This window comes from Podarcis melisellensis (genome assembly GCF_964234715.1).
Source record: "Podarcis melisellensis genome assembly, chromosome: 8".
In the NCBI taxonomy this organism is placed as follows: Eukaryota; Metazoa; Chordata; class Lepidosauria; order Squamata; family Lacertidae; genus Podarcis; species Podarcis melisellensis.
This window is the reverse complement of record NC_138540.1, coordinates 19,443,719-19,464,437: the sequence shown is the minus strand read 5'-3', so window position 1 is coordinate 19,464,437 and position 20,719 is coordinate 19,443,719. Positions and strand designations below refer to the sequence as shown.

The following is a 20,719-nucleotide window of genomic DNA, read 5'->3' as shown; positions in this document are numbered from 1 at the left end:
CAATCAGTGCTGTTTTATGTTATGAAAATTGCAGCCAGGGGGGAGCCTGAGCAGTCCCAGAACCGCGAGGAGTGCTTAACACCTTAATCCTCTACCACAATAAGAGGGCCCATGGCTCAGTGGCAGTGGTCCCTGCTTCAATCCATCTCCAGGTATGACTGTCTCCCATCTGAAACCCTGGAAAACCTCTGCCAACCAGTGCCAACTATAGACTTGATGGGCCAATGATCTAATTAAGTGTAAGGCAGCTTTTATTGTTCCTGTGCCTTAAGGGAAGGGACATAGTTCAGTGGTAGAGCATATGGTTTGCATGAAGAAGGTCCCATGTTCAAGCCACAGCAGCCCCAGGCCAGATTGGGAATGCTCTCTGTCTGAAATACTGGAGAGCCACTGTCAGTCAATACTGAGCTAAATGGGTCTATTTAAGGCAGCTGTGTTCCTAAATGTTCTCCCTGGAGCTGCTATTTGGATTTCAAGGGAAATGCTCATTGCCTTGAAAAGGGTCGTGGCTTGGCATTTACGTCTTTTTAATCCCAACAGGCTCCACCCCTGACCCACCAAGTGCCATAGTCACCAGATGTCACTAGCCTCCACTGTTACCTCACTAGGCTCCACCCCTTGATCTGCTGAGAACCACCCCCTCCATGTGCATATGGTCTGAAAGGGCTTCTAGTGTGGAGGGCTGCTCTTCCAGGCACACAAGAGTCCCAGCACAATCACTAGCCGCATCTGTCTCCCCCCCCCCCAAAAAAAAAATGGACTGAAGAGGTAGGACAGGGATGAGGAACCTCAGACGTGGGTGGGCCACATGTTGCCACCCAGAACTATCTACCTGACCCTTGGGACCATCCCCAAGCCACAACCCTCAATAGTTCTGCTTTGAACCCTCCCAGTGTCTTTCTTCCCTGGCTTGAAATATGTCCTTGAACTCTCATCATGCCTCGTGTTTGTCTGGATGTAGGAATGAGAGGGGTACATGTTCAGTGTGTGTAGAGATTCACTTTCGTTGCTCCACCAACTTTTGCCTCTGGGTCCACTCACCATGGCCATGTGCCCCCTCCCCCCTAAAAGTTGTAACAAAAAGGAATGTGACCCTTGAGCTAAAAAAATAAAATAAATTCTCCATCTCCCGAGGTACAGCTTTGCTGCTAGCTTCAGTTTGTTTCCTTTTCAGTACTTATGCACTGACAACAAGAGCTTGTTCCTGCTGCACCAGCAATGACCTTGATGAGTTTATCGAAAGCCATTTTCCCCCTGTGCTAAGCCTGCCAAGATGAGTGCAATTGGCCGGCATTTAGAGACCGTTGTCAAGGGGGTATTGGACTGCCCTACACAGCCTCTGCCCTCACCCAGCATCTGACGTGCGTTACGGTTACTGCCAAGCAAATGAAAAAGTCAGACAGGTGCTTTTTCAGTCAACATTGTCTCCAAGTTTCAGCTCGCAGACTATGCCAGCAACCTCTTTCTGCAAAGAGCCCCTGAAATGTAATGCTGAAGGTTGGTGATACGCAAAGAGCCACCAGGACACTTCCTGTCTGTGGAGTAACTATATATATGCATTCAAGCTGAAATTAACATGATGCATGTAAAAAAGGAAACCTTTTAAGTGGAGGTTAAAAAAAAAATCCTAGGGTGATTCCAGACAACCTGTTTATTGAGAATTCATCCTTATTTGTTTGTAGGGAAGTTAGATAATGTTGGCTATTTAGTGAGTGTTCGTTCTGATTTGTTTGCAGGGATGTAAGATGAAGTTGTGCCAAAGCAAGTCCCATCCCCCACTTTGCTGTGCCTTCCCCCTTTACTTTCCTTATGGCAAAAAGTCTGTTCTATTGCACAAAGAAGGTTGATGCATAAGAGCAGCTCCAAAGCATCTCTAATTGCACAACCTGAATTTGCCAGTATGGGATTGAACCCCACTAAAAAAAACACCCCAATAGTTCAGAAGTCCTCCCCCATAAATTGTTTCTGTATTGGCCTTGGGGACATTTGGGGGGGCATATGCTTTCATTTTTCATGTTTTTATGGATGCTTTATGGGAAACAATTCATAAACAAAATGAAGAATGAAGCAAACCCTGGGTCTCTCCCTTTCTGAATTTTGGAGGTTAAATCCTCATCTGTTTAGGGGTGGGGTGGGGGTGTCAGTTCATTTGTGACTTGCAAAGGCAAAGCTGCAAATACCACTTCAGTAAATGTGGGAGGTGTTTCAATGTGTTTGCTGTGCTACATTCCTACGGGCAGTGTACTGGCAAAGCAGAGGTGCGTTTCTTAAGAGGAACCATCGCTTCAGTAGCAGAGCCTACTTTGCATGCAGAAGGATCCAGGTTAAATCTGCAGTGGCATCTCCCAGGTAGAGCTGGGAAAGACCCCTGCCTGAAACCCTGGAGAGCTGCTGCCAGTCAGTGTAGACCAGGCTTCCTCAACCTTGGCCCTCCAGATGTTTTGAGACTATGAGACTACAATTCCCATCATCCCTGACCACTGGTCCTGCTAGCTAGGGATCATGGGAGTTGTAGGCCAAAAACATCTGGAGGGTTGAGGTTAATGAAGCCTGGTGTAGACAATACTGAGGCAATATCATGAGCTGGATTCAGCTTAAGGCAGCTTCCTGTTTTCCTGTGTCTTAAGGGAAGGGCCATGGTTCTCTGCTGGAGCAGCCCGCCTAACATACAAAAGTTCTTAAGCTAAGGGCACCTCCGACAGCATGTCTGGGGAGAGGCTGATCACTCAGTGGCAGAGCACATGACTTTCCCAAATCTAGCCTTCTTCAGGATCTTACTCTGACCACCTAGCCACAACACACATTTAAAGTACATGGTTATTCCCCAAAGATCCTAGAAACTGCAGTTTAACTCTCACATAGCTGCAATTCCTAGTACCCATAACAAACTATAGTTCCCAGGTTTCCTGGGCGGGGGGAGGAATGTGCATTAAATGTGGCTGCGACCTATACATGGGCATAGCCTGGAGGGGGAGGCAGAAGGCAGCTGCCGCCCCTAAATCTAGTAAATAAATAAAAAATGATTAACTAACTGAGGTTCTGTCCCCCCCCAACATGAAGCCTGCCCCCCCAACATTAATCTTGGCTATGCCCATGGACCTATATGAAGCAGTTCCCTTATCCCACCCTGGAAGCACCAACTTCTGTGATCCTCCAGCTACTGTCTGAAGGAGGCTAGGCCAAGCACAGGCTCGCTACCTCAGAAGTACAGTAGTACCTCAGGTTAAGAACTTATTTCTTTCTGGAGGTCCGTTCTTAACCTGAAACCGTTCTTAAACTGAGGTACCACTTTAGCTAATGGGGCCTCCCGCTGGTGCTGCGCCGCCAGCACAATTTCTGTTCTCATCCTGAGGTTAAGTTCTTGACCTGAGGTACTATTTCTGGGTTAATGGAGTCTGTAACCTGAAGCGTCTGTAACCTGAGGTACCACTGTATGGCCCACCAATGGAAAACCAATGACTTCCAGAGTTAGAACACAGCAGTCCTGACCCCCATAGAGTCAGGTTCATTCACTTCATTTCATTCAACTCCCTGTAATATCCTCTCTCTCCCCAGAATTCAAAAGCCACAGGTATAACTAGCTGTTTGATGCTGGCTCCTGGAACTGTGAAATTTCCAGGTGTCCAACTGTTCTCTTCAGTAGCTGGGTCTTAAACTGATGCTCTGCTTATATTTGGGGAGAAGGCCAGAAAAAGCTCTTCCTTCAGTTGCTGCCTGGCCCTGCCCATCACCCCACCAGCTCCTGTATTCACTCGCCACCGCAGAGAGCTACACACCCGTGTTTGTCACACAACCACCTTTGCCTGAAGGGAAGTGTGTGGGTTTTAAAAAATGTGCTTGGGAAGCAGAAACCCTAGTTCAGAGTAGAAGTAAGGCAAAGGGTGACCCTGGTGCATGCATAGATCTTAGGATTGGGTTGCCCAGTTACATCAGTAGAAAGGCTAGGTACCTAATTGGTGCTCCCATAAGCCACATTTTTTGTTTATTTATTATTTGCAGAACTAGCAAAATGCCTGCAGTTATGGTGGAAGGGCTCATAAATTCAAGAACCTCAAGTTGCAGTCTGTTTAGGTAAAGGTTAAGGTAAAGGGACCCCTGACCATTAAGTCCAGTCGCAGACGACTCTGGGCTTGCAGTGCTCATCTCACTTTACTGGCCGAGGGAGCCAGCATTTGTTTGCTCCGCTGACAGCTTTTTCGAGTCATGTGGCCAGCATGACTAAGCCACTTCTGGAAAACCAGAGCAGCACACAGAAACGCCATTTACCTTCCCGCTGGAGTGGTACCTATTTATCTACTTGCACTTTCACGTGCTTTCAAACTTGTAGGTTGGCAGGAGCAGAAACTGAACAACGGGAGCTCACCCCGTTGCGGGAATTCGAACCACCGGCCTTCTGATGAGCAAGCCCTAAAGCTCTGTGATTTAGACCACAGCGCCACCCGCATCCCTTGCAGTCTGTTTACTGTACTCCATAGAACTCAAGGGCAACAGTTGGGAATTGAGCAGATCCTCATCTGCATAGCCACACCCATTCCTTTGGATAGCAATTTCCTTTGTTTCCAGGATAGGGGCAGCAAGTGCTGTGTTTCTTACATAGCCAGAACAGCATCACCCATGCAGAAGAGAAAGGTAGCACTGAGCATGGGAGATTGCCAGGTTTGCAGGTGTACAAAAATAAAAATGTATTTTTGGGGGAGGGTGGGTCCTTTAAAAAAAAAAAAGACACCTCTCTCAAATAATAGCCCAATGGAGAAGTGAACTAGGGAACATGAGACGTTGTCGTGTGTGTGTGTGTGTGTGTGTGTGTGTGAAGCACTTCACACTTCAAAATTTGGTTGCAGATCCCACTGTACTACTGTATTAACATCAAGAGCACTGAAGTTTGAATACACGCTCCTGCAAGATGTACCATTATTTACTCGAATCTAATGCTCACCCTTTTTTGGCTGAATTACATTGTGAAAATTAAGGTGTGTGTTAGATTTGATGGCGCATTAGACTTGAGTAAATACAGTATTTTACAGCCTGTGCCTGAAATCTGTCTCCACCCTTCAAAAAGCCAGATTGCAGGAGTGATAGTAATCTAAAACTAGGTGACCTGGAAACACAATCCCAGCATATTAGGTTTCCCCAGCAAGTCAGTGCACCTTTGATTTCTGGGGAAATCTATTGCCTCACCTGTACAGGAGATGTGAGAGATGGAACTCAAACTAGTTCTAATGATGTCATGCCATAAATTTAAGCCTCTACTGCAGGTGTGAGTTGAATTGGGAAGTACTGTAGTTTGAGATTCAACATGGGTTTGAAATGTTTTAGCATATACCATAAGGTCCTTTAATGGGGCCAGTCCAGCGGATAAGACTTATCATCATAAAATTGGTACCACTGCTCATAGTCACCAATAGTCTCATTCTCCATGAAATCTAGTTAAATTAAGGAGCAAAAAGCTATGAACTGTTACATATATTAACTTTATTAGCAGTATGGTCTTCCAAGAACGTGTCAAGAGAACTGTACAGCATGTAAAATCCATTACATTTGCAACTTTGCTACAACACCTCGCCCCTCCTTATACACACATGCACACATATACAAACACACAAACGCACCGTCTCCGCAAAATCTTTGAAAATGGGTCTAATGCAGCTGTGGTCTAAGCCCTGAACGTTTTGACACCCACCGTCTTTTTACAAGCTCCTACATCTGCTTTGTAAAATAATATTTTTTTTTAAAAAAATCCTTCTACTCTCACTGGGTCCAAAGCTTCCCCTTCCTTGAAAATACAAAAAAAGGAGAGACCTGCGGTTTCAAATACTGTACAGAAACAAGCATCCCCAAGTTGGTGTAACTCTGGACCAGCTGGAAAGATGCCAGGAGCACTCCAAAGAGTTTTGTCAACAATCACACAATTGAATAGCATTTCTTCCTCCCACCTCTCCCACTGCCCCAAGGCACCCGTGTTTACATATTAAATAAAACATCAAACAAAAAAAAACTACATGTAAACTTCGCTGGTTGCCGTCTGTTTAAAGTAATATTTATTTTTATTTGTTTATATAAAAAGTTCAAGTAAGGAAGACACACCAGGCCCTTTCCTGATGTGGTACCACCACAACATAATAAATCATCCAGTGAGGTTTTAATTGTTAAGAGTGCTGGACCAAGGTCTGGGAGTTCCAGGCTCAAATCCTCACTCAGTCACAAAGGCCACTGAAGCTCAGGATTGCTAGGGCAATGAAAGGAGGGGCTAGGCATGGCATGCCCTGAACTCCCTCAAGGAACAGTGGGGTATAAAAGCAATTTATAATAAATAATAATAGAAGCAGACTTGACCTAAATGGTTGCAGGTCCCTGCTGTGGGTTTCAGAATTTGGAACCTGAAGATTTGTGGCCTCGCAGAGCTTGCCTGTGCCACCAGGTTGGTACTTGGAGCCTAGGATGAATGATAAATGCAAGCCCACACCAGCTCATTTGGATGCAAAAGCACTCTTTTCTAAAGGAAGGATGGGGAACTGCTTGGACTGTCCAAATGCTGTTGGGCAAACAGAACTCCCAGTGGTCTCAACATCACCAGGAAGGCCAGAGTGGTCCCCCATCGCTGTTCAACACACGGCTCCGCCCCGAGGCTCCAGGGGGCCACGCCAGGCCCAGCAAACCTCTCAGCTGAGCACCAGAGCACCCGCCTTCTCAATTCCTCTCCCTGCATGACCACTGTGACTATCTGCCTCAGTGCTGGCACTGGTGCTCCAGACGTGACCACCACCTTTTATTCTGAAATTTGCTCACTTGCAGTGCTGCAAAAACCAAGAGGTCCTGGCACAACGCTGCAAGCTGCAGGCACACAGGAGGTGCAGCACCCAGCAGTGAACTGTGTAACATTTGAACAGGGCATATTCACCTGGGCATTGGATGGGTGTCTTCCACCCACACGGGTCTTAGGCAGGCAAGAACTAGCTCTCCCTCTTCTTCCCCAGGTGGCTGTTGTGAATGAAGCACATTCTGCACACAATCAAGGGAGGCACAGCCTCCTTGCTTATTGTGGAACATGCTATTCCAAAAAAGCAGAGGTCTGGGTTTCCCTGGTAAGCACTAAAGCATCAGGAGGATAGGAAGTGGCTGTCAGTACCATTTCCTGATGCACACATCTGCCGGTGTTGCAGTTTAACATTGTCAATTATATATACCCGCCAGCACACCTTCATTTTAGACTAAGCAGTTCCCTTGTTTTCATAATACTTCTCTTGCCACATCCCCCTCCCCCCAAAAAAAGAAAATTGTCGCAGCTAGCAAGTGACTTTTCTTCTTCCTCTTCTTGCATAAAATGGCAAGATCCATTGGTCAGATGCAAAAATGTGGGCTTCGCTCTTCACCAGCTGCAACAATGAGGAGTGCAGGGTCGATGTTTTTTTAATTATTATTATTTTCTTCATAGCCATTACCAGGAGTCCAGTGTCCCAACTGCGAGTCCACAAATGCAGGCACAGTGGATTGGATGGGGGGGTGGGGTGGAATGCTCTCATTGAAAGCCCAGGCTCCTTTTCCAGACCTGTTTCTTATAGCACCACAACAGGAAGTGAAGGAACAAATCAAAGCATAAAAGTGTGCCTACAAGTAACAGGAAGGGCCACTGCCTTCTCTAGGATACAAAAACTTCTTACTTCCAGAGGAGCATTTTGTTTCTTTTTTTAAAAAAAGAGGAGCCTGGTTAGCCTTGAGCTCAATTTTCCAATCCTTATACTGCCCCAGCAACAAAAGCAAGAGGAGCAGAGGAGAGGCAGGCAGCCATGTTTCTTTCTGAAGCTCTTTGTTGCTGCCCTCAGTGCTTCATATCACCCCCACCCCGTTTTAAGCAGTGGTAGGTCTCAAGTCCTCTCCTTCCCCCTTTCAGCAATGATAGATCTCGTTGTCAGAGACTGGCACCGTCCGTCGGAAACCCGAGCCCTTCGCCTCGGTCTCCCATATGTTGTCGTAACTGAAGTCGCTCTGGAAACTCTGGAGCTCGGCATAATCGTGGTAGGCAGAGTCGAGGCGCTCTCGTCCGCTGTCGGGCAGGTCGTACGTTCTGAGGCTTTCATCTACAGAGGCAGTGGATAAATTGAGGCACAGGAATTAGACATAATATCTAGACATAAACACGGGGAGATGCCTATTAAGGAGCAAGGTAAAGGTGAAGGGACTCCTGACCATTAGGTCCAGTCGCGGACGACTCTGGGGTTGCGGCGCTCATCTCGCTTTACTGGCCAAGGGAGCCTGTTTACAGCTTCAAGGTCATGTGGCCAGCATGACTACCAGAGCAGCGCACGGAAACGGCGTTTACCTTCCCACCGGAGCAGTACCTATTTATCTACTTGCACTTTGACGTGCTTTCGAACTGCTAGGTTGGCAGGAGCTGGGACCGAACAACGGGAGCTCATCCTGTTGCGGGGATTCGAACCGCCAACCTTCTGAACGGCAAGCCCTAGGCTCTGTGGTTTAACCCACAGTTAAACCTGCATGCAAATGCACCTATTTGAGGCCCAAGCTGGGAATTGGAAACCTTGTCCTCTGGCCTGACATTAGCAAATGTTTGACTGACAGATACAGATCCCACAATTGTGGAATTCCCTCCCAAGAGATGCACCAAGCTGCCTCCTTCTTTTGTTTTTAGACATGCTCTGGAAACCTTTCTACTCTGTGGAATCATTTTAGGACTGACTGGCACGTGGCCCTTTTCCTAAAACCCAACCAAACTATGTTGTTTTGTTTATTTGCAAGGATTTCTACGCCACCATCACCACGAGAAAATTGTCACGGCAAGATCCACAGTAAGATTACATTGATAAAACAAAATATAGTAAAAAAATAAATAAATCAGTAGATCAGCTTAATACATTAAACATAGCAGAGATACCCTTTAGGTAAGATCTGCGTGTAAATAGGTAAGTTTTAAGCAGGGGCCTAAATAGCCACTCTGAACTTGGCCACACTTCTGCTTGTCCCTTGACTAAAAAGCACAGGTTGTTTGAGTGATTTTCCACTTATCCCATGTTTTCTTGGCACAGGTCCAAGCAGTTTTGCCTTTGCCCCACTGCTTTTGCCCATAAAACCCACTTTTTAGAATTAAAGCGGAACAACTGGCAAACTTGGAAAACCTGATTGTGGTTTGTTCTGATTTAGTGCTAAACCACAAGTTTTCCTGGGGGAAAGCAGCAGGGCAAATGGAAGTGTGGATGAGGCTTGTGTCTGGCCATCGGAACTCTCCCCATGACACTCAACCTTGAGCCACACTCCCTTGCCACAAGCCGCACCTCTTCCTGGCCTTGCTTCACACCCTGTGTGCTTTTGCCTGACCTGAATGTTACCTTGAGCTCCAAAAATTGCCTCTTATGCATTGAAACCATATGGCTTGTTTGTTGCTCTGCTCCCTTGCTCCTTCCACCCCATCCATCACTGGCATGTGGCTCTCACATGGTTGTCCAGGTGGGAATGCGCTCCTCGGGAGGAAAAAAAGTTCCCCACCCCAATGTATTCTCTTTTTTTTAGAGTACTTGGAGCTGGGATTGTATTGTGAGACAGCCCAAGAAACCTGGGACTCACCTGAATGCAGCAAGGAAGTTGTCAGAAATTCATCCCGTGATAAGGTGCTCTGAATGGTGGAGGGAGAAACAAAGTTGGTGTTAACAATGTCACTTAAATAACGCAGATGGAGTCCAGAGAGAAAAGAAATCTTAATAACCTGTAACCCAGGAGTTAGCAAAACCCAAACACACTAAAGCAGGTGTGGGGGAATCTCTGGCCATCCAGATGTTGCTGAACTACAACTCCCATCAGCCCCAGCAATCATAGCCAAAACCCAAGGATGATGGGAGTTGTGGTTCCGCAACATCTGGAAGGCCACAGCTTCCCCACACCTGCACTAAGGAGTACTCCCCTTTAGACTGTACTCACTGAGGTCAAACAATCGGTGTCTGGAGAAGGCATCACTGAGAAATCAAAAATGGACCCGGGCATGTTACATCTCTTTTGAGGCGTTTGCTCTTGCCAATGGTTGTCAGGCAGAGGTTGGGAGTTCTTCTTCTGCACCAGAGGATTATGGGAGACAGGGACAGACACAGGTATGGCTGGGTAGCCATTCTGCTGCTCCAAGGAGCTCTTTCCATGGTGTTTCATGAACTTCAAAGGAAAAGGAAACAGGGCTATATTTAGCTGGTTATTCCAATGAGATTCTGCCTGACTCAACCTCTCCTGAAGCTTTGTTTAAGGAACTGGTGGGAAACCTGTGGCCCTCCAGATGTAGTTGGAATTCATCTCCCAACAGAGAAAAGTTACTGACGCAGAAAAGCGAGGGGATGGCTCTTCTACAGATAAATACTTATTTAAGCTCAAAGGAGCTTGTACTTATTTCAATTTATGTCACACTGGTGGCTTTCCCTTCACAGCAAACAATTTGGGGATTCCTTTGTTAAACTTTGGGGCACCTTTTCAAGGGATCTACAGTCAACTTAACGTGCACAATACCTCTTCAAGGAAGTTGGGGTCTCCTGCTCTGTGCGAAGAAGGGGAATTTGGTGTATAAGGGTCAGCGTACATAGGGGAGGAAGGCAGAGGCACGTTCTCCAGGTTAGTGGGAGCTGGGCAAGTTCCTCTTCGCAAGTTCCACGGTGGCAGCTACAGGAAGAGAAAAGAAGGTTAATGAATGTGATGCCTCTACTTGAGCAGAAACTGGTTCCAGGGAAAGGTTAGTGCACCTGCAAAATCATATGCAATGCAGTGCATGCAGGGAATTACGATGCAAGCATTGGAACATGGGAAGAAGCTGTATAAAATTGCTACTGGTACTAGAAGGGGAGAACATCAGGCCTGAGAGTTGAATTAGACTTACGAGTCACTTGTCACCTGAAAGTCTCCAAGTGACTTACAATGCATTTAAAACATAAATATAAAGGTATCATGCTATAACAACAGAACAAAACAACCCTCGTAACAGAGAAAGGAAGTGTTGGAAGCACACCACTAACGAAACAACATCATAATAGTTTATCAAAGGCCTGGGGCAAAAAGTTTTGTCTTTCCCTGGTGCTGAGAAGATGTCAATGAAGGCATCAGGTGGCCCTCACTGGGGACAGCATTCCACAGAGAGCCACAACTGTAAAGCCCTCTCCCTTATCACACCTCTGAGCCTCCTAGACTTAGTTCCTTTTTAAAAATGAACTTCCCAACCTCTGATTTATACTAGCAGCAGTTCCACAGGTTTTCAGGCAGACATCTATCCCAGCCCTGCCTGGACCTCGGCACATGTCCTGCCTCTGAGTTGCAATTCCTTGCTACCAACGTAAGAGCCTGCTGGATCAGGCCAATGGCCCATCTTGTCCACCCAGATGCCTGTGGGGAAGCCTCAAGCAGAACCCAAGCACAAGGGGACTCTCCCCTGTTGTAGTTTCCAGCAACTGGCATTCAGAAGCATTGCTGCCTCGGACTGTGGAGGCAGAGCACAGCCATCGTGGAGGAAGTTTGAACATTGGTCCCATCTCCTGGTCGCTTACATTGTTCACATCCAGATGCAACGGGGGAAGAGCAGGATGGTGGTGTTGCTGAACCACGGCGGAGTATGGCTCATTGTACACTGGAGAAAGGACTTCTCCACTGGGATGCTCTGGGATGAGCTGGAAATGGTTCCTTTCCCCATCCTGGCTGTGGGGTTGTGGCTGCTGGGCCAGTGGCCCACATTTCCCTTTGGATTTTCGAGAGCTTCCTTTCCTTTTCAGCTCAGCTTTTGGCATCCCTGTGCTTGTCGAGACTGGCTTTCCTGGACACTGAGAAGAAAAGGAGAAATCATGTGATTCGGTTATCTGAGAACCAAGCTCCAGTTATGTGCATTTTCCTCCAACATGATGATGATGATGGATTACGTTCTTCTGTCCTGTCTCCTAGTTATATCTCCTTGTTGTAACATCCTCTTTGGTCCCAGTTCTCACTGTGTCAGTTTAGTTTAGTTTTATTATCCTGGCCTGTTTTAAATTTATCCTGGCCTGTTTTTTTTACTTTAAAAGATTTATACACCACTTAACTGTAAAAAAAAACCCCAAGTGGTTTACAAAAATAATGCAATAATGAAATGATCAGTAAAATAGTTAAAAGCAACCAACATTAAAAAAAAAGTTATTAAAATCAGCAACAAGCTAAAAGCCTGATTAAAATCCATGTCAACATTCTGCATGTCTGGAGAGGCTTGCCTAAACAAAAATCTTGTTAGCAGACTCCAAAAAGGGTACAGCAAACGCTCCCAAGCAAAAACCAGAACAAAAGAGAAAGCCATGCAAATTTGTTTAATTTATTGAATTCTCAGAATTTAATGTTTCTTGATGCAGAATTAGGATTACTATGTTAGAGATCCTGCCCCCTGTCACAAAATATATACAAACCCTGGTGGTCAGGATCCTGAACATCAAGGATCCTGCTCATAAAGGAGGTGGTATGAAAACCACTTCATGTTGCAGCTTATCTGGGCACCTAATTTCCAAAATTTTTACCTACCCGGACTGGTTGAGCCTGGGAGTCATCAGCTAGTCGGCATTCTGGCATCACACCAAATGACTGCCTCTCGGAAAGGGAGCCCGCGCTGTTCTGGGAGTGGTGTGTGGATGTTGCCCCCTTCCCTCCTGATGCCCAGGAGTTTGTTCGGCCATCAGACGTGAGTGAGCCTCTCCCGCTTCCTGAGAACTGAAGCAACAAACAAGGAAGAGGAGGATAGGGTTCTCGGTTATTAAATATTGCATAGTTACAGCTGACTTTCTTTGGGCCAATGTGATACAGAAGGACAGAGTGCTGGCTGCTGGCAACAAAAACCCAGGTTCAAATCCTACCCGGTTATGGATTTATCTGGCACAATCTACCTCTCAGGGCTGTTGTTAAGGGAAAGTGCAGTTAATGAACTGAAAAGTGCAACAGGAATGGTACACAATAAAGGTGAAAGACAGTTCTCACATTTAATAATGATGTAAGAAGAACCCTGTTGGATTAGGTCAGTGGCGCATCTAGCATCCTGTTCTCGCAGCAGCCACCCAGATGCCCATTCTGTCACACATTGGCATGATGAATAAAACAAAACCCACACAGATCTGGGACCACTTTTGCTCTCAAAAACTCCCACGGAATCGTATGAGACTTGTAGGGTGCAAAAGCGACACAACCACTGGAACAACTACATCATCTCTGCCCCCACTTTGACGGGTCTGTAGCTAGTGCACAATAAATGGATGGGGAAACAGCCAGCTCCTAAGTATTCTGCATAGGTTGTTTTGTTTTAAGCAAGCGGGGAGTTTGTGGAACCTTACCTGAGCCAGGTGGTGTGGCTTTGGTCCTGAGAAGCTCTCCGATCCAGAAAGGGAGGAATCAGCATTACGGAACTGAGCTGTCTTCAGGCAGTACAGCCATTCTTGGTAATCATCATAGCTGGGGCAAATCACCCGAATGGAGTTGATTAAACGGCCTGCAAGGAATATAGATTACATTGCCTTGAACGTGATTCGCTCGGGATGGTTTGCAAGCTCCTTTCAAAAAGCATGGTTGGAAAGTTCTGCTTTATTTACCCGCTTAACCCAGTCCTGTCTGACTGGCAGTGGCTCTCCAGTACCTCTCAACCTCCAGAACCTTTCCCATCACCAGCTCTTTGATCCTTTTAACAGGAGATGGCGCTGGGGATTAAACCTGGGGCCTTCTGCATGCAAAGTACCGTGTGCTTTACTACTGAGCAAGATCAGCGGCTTCTTGATTTCTGACTCTGGATTGCTACTTCATTGGAACAAACCATAGTTAAAGCTTCCTTAACCAAAGTCTGAATGGAGCCTATGATTTCTCCATTCTCTTTCAAATGCTGCTTTCCCCCCACTCCTTCCTTGTAGAGAAGTGTCCCTTCAACGACTTGGTCTAATTATCTAAGGCATCACAATTTCTGCCACTTCCTCGGCCTGAATTAAACAACCCCCTTCTCACTTTATGCTTGTGATTTGTGGCATACCTTCTATTAGGAAAGATGTTTTCTCGTTTTCTTCAAATTGCACCTGGATTGCATTCAGAGGCAGTTCTCCCTGTTGGCAGAGGGGGTGGGATGGGGTGAGGATTAGTAAATTTGAAAGAAAAAAATTAACACACACCTTCCAAGCCTGAGTTTCCTCCTGTTGAAAATATTTTAAAATAAATAAGCAAATGCTGTTGAACTAAACTGGAAAACATGTTATTCGCCTATGGCAAATTAAAAATCAACTGAGGAGATTCACTATGGGTGCCTCCAGACTGTCAGTATATTGCTGGAGAGATCTGCACACACACCAGAACTTTAGAATCGAGTAATTAAAGTGTTGGAAGACAGGAGTACCTGGTGTGCTCTGGTCCATGGGGTCACGAAGAGTCGGACACGACTAAACGACTAAACAACAACAACAATTAAAGTGTATTAAAGCACCCTGTGTGCATGGTTTTTTGTTTAACTGGATTTAATTGCGCTAGGACAATAGACTGTGGTTTGGAAAGTGACAGGGAAATACATGGAACACTGTGAGATGAGTGAATGACTTCTCCACGCCGTGTATAGCTGAACTGTGGAACTCTCTGCCTCAGGAAGCACTATTGACTGCCAACCTAGATGACTTTAAATGAGGATTGGACAAATGTGGGGGAGGACAAAGCTATCCAGAGTTACTAGCCATAACGACTATGCTCTGCCCTCCACTGAATGCCAGTCACTAGGAATCACAAGTAGGCAGAAAATTGTTGACTCATGTCTGACTTGCATGCTTCCCACGGGCTTCTGGTTGGCCACTGTGAGAACAGGAGGCTGGATTAGATGGGCCCCTGGCCTGATCCAGCAGGCTCATCTTATGTTCTTACCAGTAAGGTGTGTAAACACCCTGCAAAAGAATCAAGGGGCTTTGCCAAGGTCCTTTTTATTGAGCACAAATCGTGATGAATGCACACGGTTATCCTGGTGATTATATGCGATCCTTGCTTCCAGCACTAATGCCTACTAAAGTTTTGGGGTGGGCACACTGCGTGCCCCATAGCTTCCTGCTGTCATCCTGTAATTTTTTATAACACAAAAGTTATGGTTTGTTTTTTGTCCTACTTTTGTTGTGCTATAATGCAAGAGCAATAATGCATTAACATTGGGAAAGCATCACATATAATCTAATAAAGTGGAACGATGCGTTGGCAGTCCTGTATAAATCTACCACTAATGCGCTATTATTGCATCAATGATACGTTATGGAATACACCTGCAAAAAAACACCCCCACCAGTCTGAAGGGGCCCAGGACGAATTTTTGTTTTCATACAACTGCCCCGTAAACAGATCAGAACAAATGCTCAATAGAAATCAAATATAGTTTAACCCCCATGTAAGCTTTGAGCAAACAAATCAAGATGAATGTTCAATAAACAGGCCATCCAGAAGCACCATGATAGTGCCTCCAGTCACTATTTTATGGGAGGAATTCTAGTGCATACTGGTTTGGGCATTTTATGAGTTGAAGCACTCTGTCTCCCTAGCACAACAAATCTACCTTTAAAAAAACCACTCCAGACTTTTTGCAGTTAGGGAGGTTATCTGCCCATGTTATCTAATAATAAACACTGGCAATAAAAACAAATCTAAATGCTTCTACTCCAAAGCATAGCCTTAAAAAGCTGGGTCTCTGTCTTGATTCTATGTTGTCAAAGACGAAACACCCACATACAAGAGGAGCCTATCAGGACGTTTGAGGGAGCTCCAATGTTTGCAGATCTATTTGTATTTTTAAACGAAGAGAATCCCCAAAACAGCTGAAAGAGAACTGAGCATGCTCAGTAGCCAAAGAATGTTTGTGGGCAAGGGGGAAGGGGATGGGGTATTTGCTCAGCTCTCGTTTGTGGGTTTCCCACAGGCATCTGGCTGGCCACCATGAGAACAGGATACTGGATGGGCCACTGGGCTGATCCAACGGCCTGGCTCTTCTTACTTGAAAATATGTGGACACTTAGACAATGCGTAATGCAACCTCAGAGGGATTAGGGAAGGAGGGGGCTTTAATGTTTAGCTGTTTCCTTTGACAAACACAAACAGAATTAGGCAAATCAAGGTCACTAGTTTGCATAATTTATGCAGGTTACAGAATTCAACTGTTGGTACATGGACTAGACCAGTGTTTCGCAACCCTGGGTCTCCAGCTGTTTTCAGACTACAATTCCCATCATCCCTGACCACTGGTCTTGCTAGCTAGGGATGATAGGAGTTGTAGTCCAAAAACAGCTGGAGAACTAAGGTTGGGAAACACTGGACTAGACAGCCCTCCAGTGGGGTGGGGAGGTTTTCTGATTTACTTTCTTAGTATCCAAGAAAAGGTCATATCTGACTGGCACACTTAACAGAAGCACCCCACACTGCAACAATTTGTTTCGCATCTCGCTAGTGTGTTTACCTAAAAAACACAGTTACAACAGATAGACTCTCTGCACTTTGTTCTCCGAAACTCCTGAGTCATCATCCCAGTTTTGGATGCTCCCCAAACATTGTTTACTTTCCGATACAGTTTGCTGAGGGTAACGGCTGCAGGGGACTCAAGTTTGACTTTCCAAGTGACCTCAGTTAAGACGAGGATCTTGGAAAGACCAAAGTTCTGCATGAAGACCGAACAAAACAAACGTGTGTGTCTGCGCAAGAGGCAGAAGCCAGGGGGAAGACAGAGGTGAAAGGCAAATTCAGAGAAAGATACGTGAGAGGGATTTCTGGAGGTGGCTCTGTTACTAAAACAGCCATTCCAGAACTGAGCAGGGATACAGGAATAGAGGCAGGGGTCTTTCCTAACCCTACCTGGAGGTGCTGGGGATTGAACCTGAGACATTTTGCATGCACAGGTGCTCCACCACTGTATTACAGCCCTTCCTGAAATTACATTGTGTGGATTGTTGAGAAAAAACCTGCAAGCATGAGCTGCATTGAGTCCACAACAAGCTGTCATATGGAAGCGCCTAGTGTCTTGGGGAGAGGCAGAGGGTACCCATCTGTCCACAGGGCACCTCCTGCCACCCCTGACCTCAAAGGAATCTTTCCTCCCCTGCGAAAACAAACCATTCCCTGCTGAGGTGTGTCACTTCAATTAAGCCAGTCCGTGGAGCTTGCTCTGACAGGAACCTCCAGGAAGCCCCGTCAATTCCTCACTGCCCCACAAGAGGCTTTGGCTGGCACAGGTTTTGCTGAGCAAGAGGCGTTCTCTGCCATGGCATGCAAAGGCAAGAGCCTCCCTCCAACCTCGATGACAGCCCTAGCTCCCAGGGCAGATGCGGCGCAAGCCTGGCAAACCTCATTCATAGGATGCCTGACGTGGCTGCTCAAGAGGGCAAGGTCGAGCGCAGTGTCAGATCTGGAAGCAGAGGCCTGCAAAGACATGGGCACATCTGCAAAGTGCTAAGGCTCTCCTTAGATTCTTGTGAGGGCGCTGCTTGCATTTGGGTTCTGCTTATGGGAAGCGTCAAGTACTTGGTGCCTAGTCACACTGGGTGGACTGCATTCATTGCCGCACACACCATCGCTTGCACCAAACCCAAAGTGACCTAATTTAGTTTTTTTGTTTTCTTTCTTCTGTTCAATTGGCAATGCACAAAGCCGGTCCGGATTCCAGCATCGTTGGGCAGGAATGAGGAATTAATGTGCAGAAGGGCGATGCCAAGCCCAGGCATGCCCCTGGAAAGCCAAGTTCCTGCAGTGGCATCACAGGTGGATGATCCACTGGGCGACACAGGGCTGAAAGTTTGCACAGCTGCACCTCTGCATCGAGCTCCACTACAAAACCAGATCCTACAGTACAGAGGGCTGACGTGACTGCCTGTGGAAGTTGGCCTTTTAGGACAAATAAGGTCTTCCATCTGCCTTCCGCTAATCCCCGCCTACCAGCTAATTTACTTACAATCAATTGGGGTGGCTCGGCCTGTCATTGGCTCTGGCTCCACCTACTGTTTGTCTCTCTGCCTTCTGCCCCATAGGCACCAACTACCACTGGATGACTACTGTCATTACAGTGAGCTCGCTGGTTTTTTTGGGGTGTCGCATCATGGGCTCTGGATGCACCCAGGTCTCCCCCACATCCAAATCCATATTGTTTAAAGGTGAAGCAAAGCTGCTCAGCCACAGATAAAAATTCCCATGGTGAAAGTTTAGCATGCTGTGGGTTTTTCCTAAGGCCAAGGACTGGACCTGGAACCTTTGGCATACAGAGTAGAATGCCCAACCCATGCACACAGAGGCTCTTACGTGCAAGTAAGAAAGAGATCCTTAATCAAGCAAGCAAGGGCAGGAAGCAGACACAGAGTTCAGCAGACACAATTCAGGAATCAGGCAAGATGTTCAGAACAGGATGGAAGCAACAAAGGTGTCCCAACAGTTTCCACCCACCAACCTGCCAACCTTTCAAAGCGGAGGTGTAACATGCTTGCTTTGCAAGAAGGGCGCAATTTCAGACCAGCGCTCCTGTGGGGTGGGTGAGCCTGCTCCCATCTGTAGAGGTAGCGCCTGGTCCTAGGTGACAATACTGCTGCACCCTCACTGTTTAGGTGCCTGATCAGACATGGCTGCTTCCTCCCATGGCTGCCCACATCCCTCCCCAGCATCCATGGAGATGTTCTGTGGGAGGTCAGGGGGAGCAGCCAGCATCTCTGCTCCCCCATTCAAAGTGTCTGAAGTCTTGCCACACCAGGAACAGCCCCCTCCCCAGACCCTGGTTCTTACCAATCAAGTCCTACTCTGTTTCTTCCTCCGCCTTGAGCCTGCCAACCCAAACCCAAACCTGACAGCAGTGCAAAGCTCATGGCAACTACTGTGGGCATTTGGTCCTCCATGATCAGCAGGGAAACAAAGACCCCTGTCTGAAACCCTGGACAGCTGCTGCCACTTTAGACAATACATACTGAGGCAGATGAACCAAGGCAGCTTCCTATATTCTTACACTCCTAAGAGGAGAAATGCAGACTGCTAGCTTCAAAGGAGGTTTCTATTACTGGGAATCACAAATGGGGAGATTCGTATTCTGTCGTTATCCTGCTCTAGTTGGCCACTGTGAGAACAGGATAGGGAGAACTTTGGCACACTTGGTTTGGAGAAACATGTTACGCTTTCACTTCTGTTTTGGTGTCACAGCTGTTTTTCCTGTTCCTCTTATCGTCATGCCAAGGTCTCCATCTAAAGCAGCAAGTATGTGCACAAAGGTCTGAGCAGCTTCATGGCATCATGCCATTCAGCCTGACCCATCATGGCTGCTCTATGGTGTGCATGAAACATACCACAACTGCTGGGTTGTGATGAATATGTAAGCCTAGCAAGACCCAGATTAACAGGCAATAACGGGCCTCTGGCCTGATCCAGGAGCCAGGCTCTTCTCATGTTCTTAATACTTAAATCATGTCTTTGTTGCTGCAATCTTCGGCTTTGCCTTGAAGGCAGACAAAGGTGGTCTAGGGAATGGGAAGCCACCCAATTCAGCCGGCTGTCCGTGACAGTTGGACCATGGCACATTACACCCCACAAAACCACAGGCATTTTTTCCCCTGTAACAACTGCCCAGCAATGTGATCAGAGAATCCCAACCGCTGTAAGGATTTGCTATTTTAAAAGGAATCTCAAGATTGGTTCTGCCTCCTATAACCAGACGCAATGTGAAGACTTCATTGAATCCAAGGGCTCATCCTCTCAAGTGTACATTCTGAGCTCAGTTCTGCATGCCGAAGTATAAAATGTACAAGCCTTGGATCAAGCGTGAGGAGTGGGCACATAGGGTGGCATTTAGTGCTAGTCTAGCTCAGAGTAGACCCACTGCCGTTAATGGACATGACTAAGGGCTCATCCACCCTTCTGCTTGTCCTGCACCAAGTGGCTTCTCCCATGCCTTATATGCACAGATCGAAGCGGAATTTTGTTTTCCCAAGAAAACCCGCTCTTCAGCACTGAGGAAAATCTGGTTGACACTTGCTCCAATTCAGCAGTAAATAACAGGTTTTCCTGGGGGAAAGAGGCGGGACAAGCTGAAGTCTGGATGAGCCCTAATTTAGGCCCATCAATGTCAATGGTTCCACCCAGAGCAGGGCTTAGCTGCATTCAATCCATATAAAGGTCCTTTGCTGAAACAAAGGGAAAAGGACCCCTGGCAGGAATTTACTTTTTTAAAGGTACAGGTTCCGGATTTATTTAGTTTCTAAACTGTAGTCACTTTCCCATTAAAATCAAAGCAATTTATAATACAAATTTCTAAAAACATATTTTTAAAAGTTAGAGAATATAAAGTAATATGCTCATGGGTAAAACTGTAAAAATCAAAACAGAGGCGGAACAACCCAGTCCCCTGGTAAGCTTTCTGGTCCTAGTACAGTGGTACCTCGGGTTACATACACTTCAGGTTACATACGCTTCAGGTTACAGACTCCGCTAACCCAGAAATAGTACCTCAGGTTAAGAACTTTGTTTCAGGATGAGAACAGAAATCGTGCTCCAGCGGCGTGGCAGCAGCAGGAGGCCCCATTAGCTAAAGTGGTGCTTCAGGTTAAGAACAGTTTCAGGTTAAGAACGGACCTCCGGAACGAATTAAGTACTTAACCTGAGGTACCACTGTACAGCCTCTCTAAATAAGCCCTGGGTTACCCAGAGCCAATTCACTGCCAGGGCCCCACTGCTGATGCTTCCATTGGTGCCCCCCCCCTTTAGTGTGTCCTTCCCACCACCA

General features: G+C 46.6%; 1 protein-coding gene across 2 annotated transcripts in view; it reads right to left on the bottom strand.

Moving 5' to 3' along the window:
* Positions 1-5,452: 5,452 nt before the first annotated feature.
* PLEKHN1 (pleckstrin homology domain containing N1) overlaps positions 5,453-20,719 on the bottom strand; it is a 56,866-nt gene continuing 41,599 nt past the window's right edge. Inside the window, exons 9-16 of one of the 2 annotated variants that reach the window (XM_081923600.1) lie at positions 13,997-14,066; positions 13,314-13,468; positions 12,514-12,699; positions 11,523-11,792; positions 10,498-10,647; positions 9,928-10,152; positions 9,577-9,625; positions 5,453-8,075 (exon numbers count right to left, since the gene is read on the bottom strand). In XM_081923600.1, coding sequence (XP_081779726.1) covers positions 7,885-8,075; positions 9,577-9,625; positions 9,928-10,152; positions 10,498-10,647; positions 11,523-11,792; positions 12,514-12,699; positions 13,314-13,468; positions 13,997-14,066 — 1,296 coding nt within the window. In that variant the 3' untranslated portion in view covers positions 5,453-7,884. The remainder of the gene's footprint in view (positions 8,076-9,576; positions 9,626-9,927; positions 10,153-10,497; positions 10,648-11,522; positions 11,793-12,513; positions 12,700-13,313; positions 13,469-13,996; positions 14,067-20,719) is intronic. The other variant, XM_081923601.1, reaches the window with a different exon arrangement.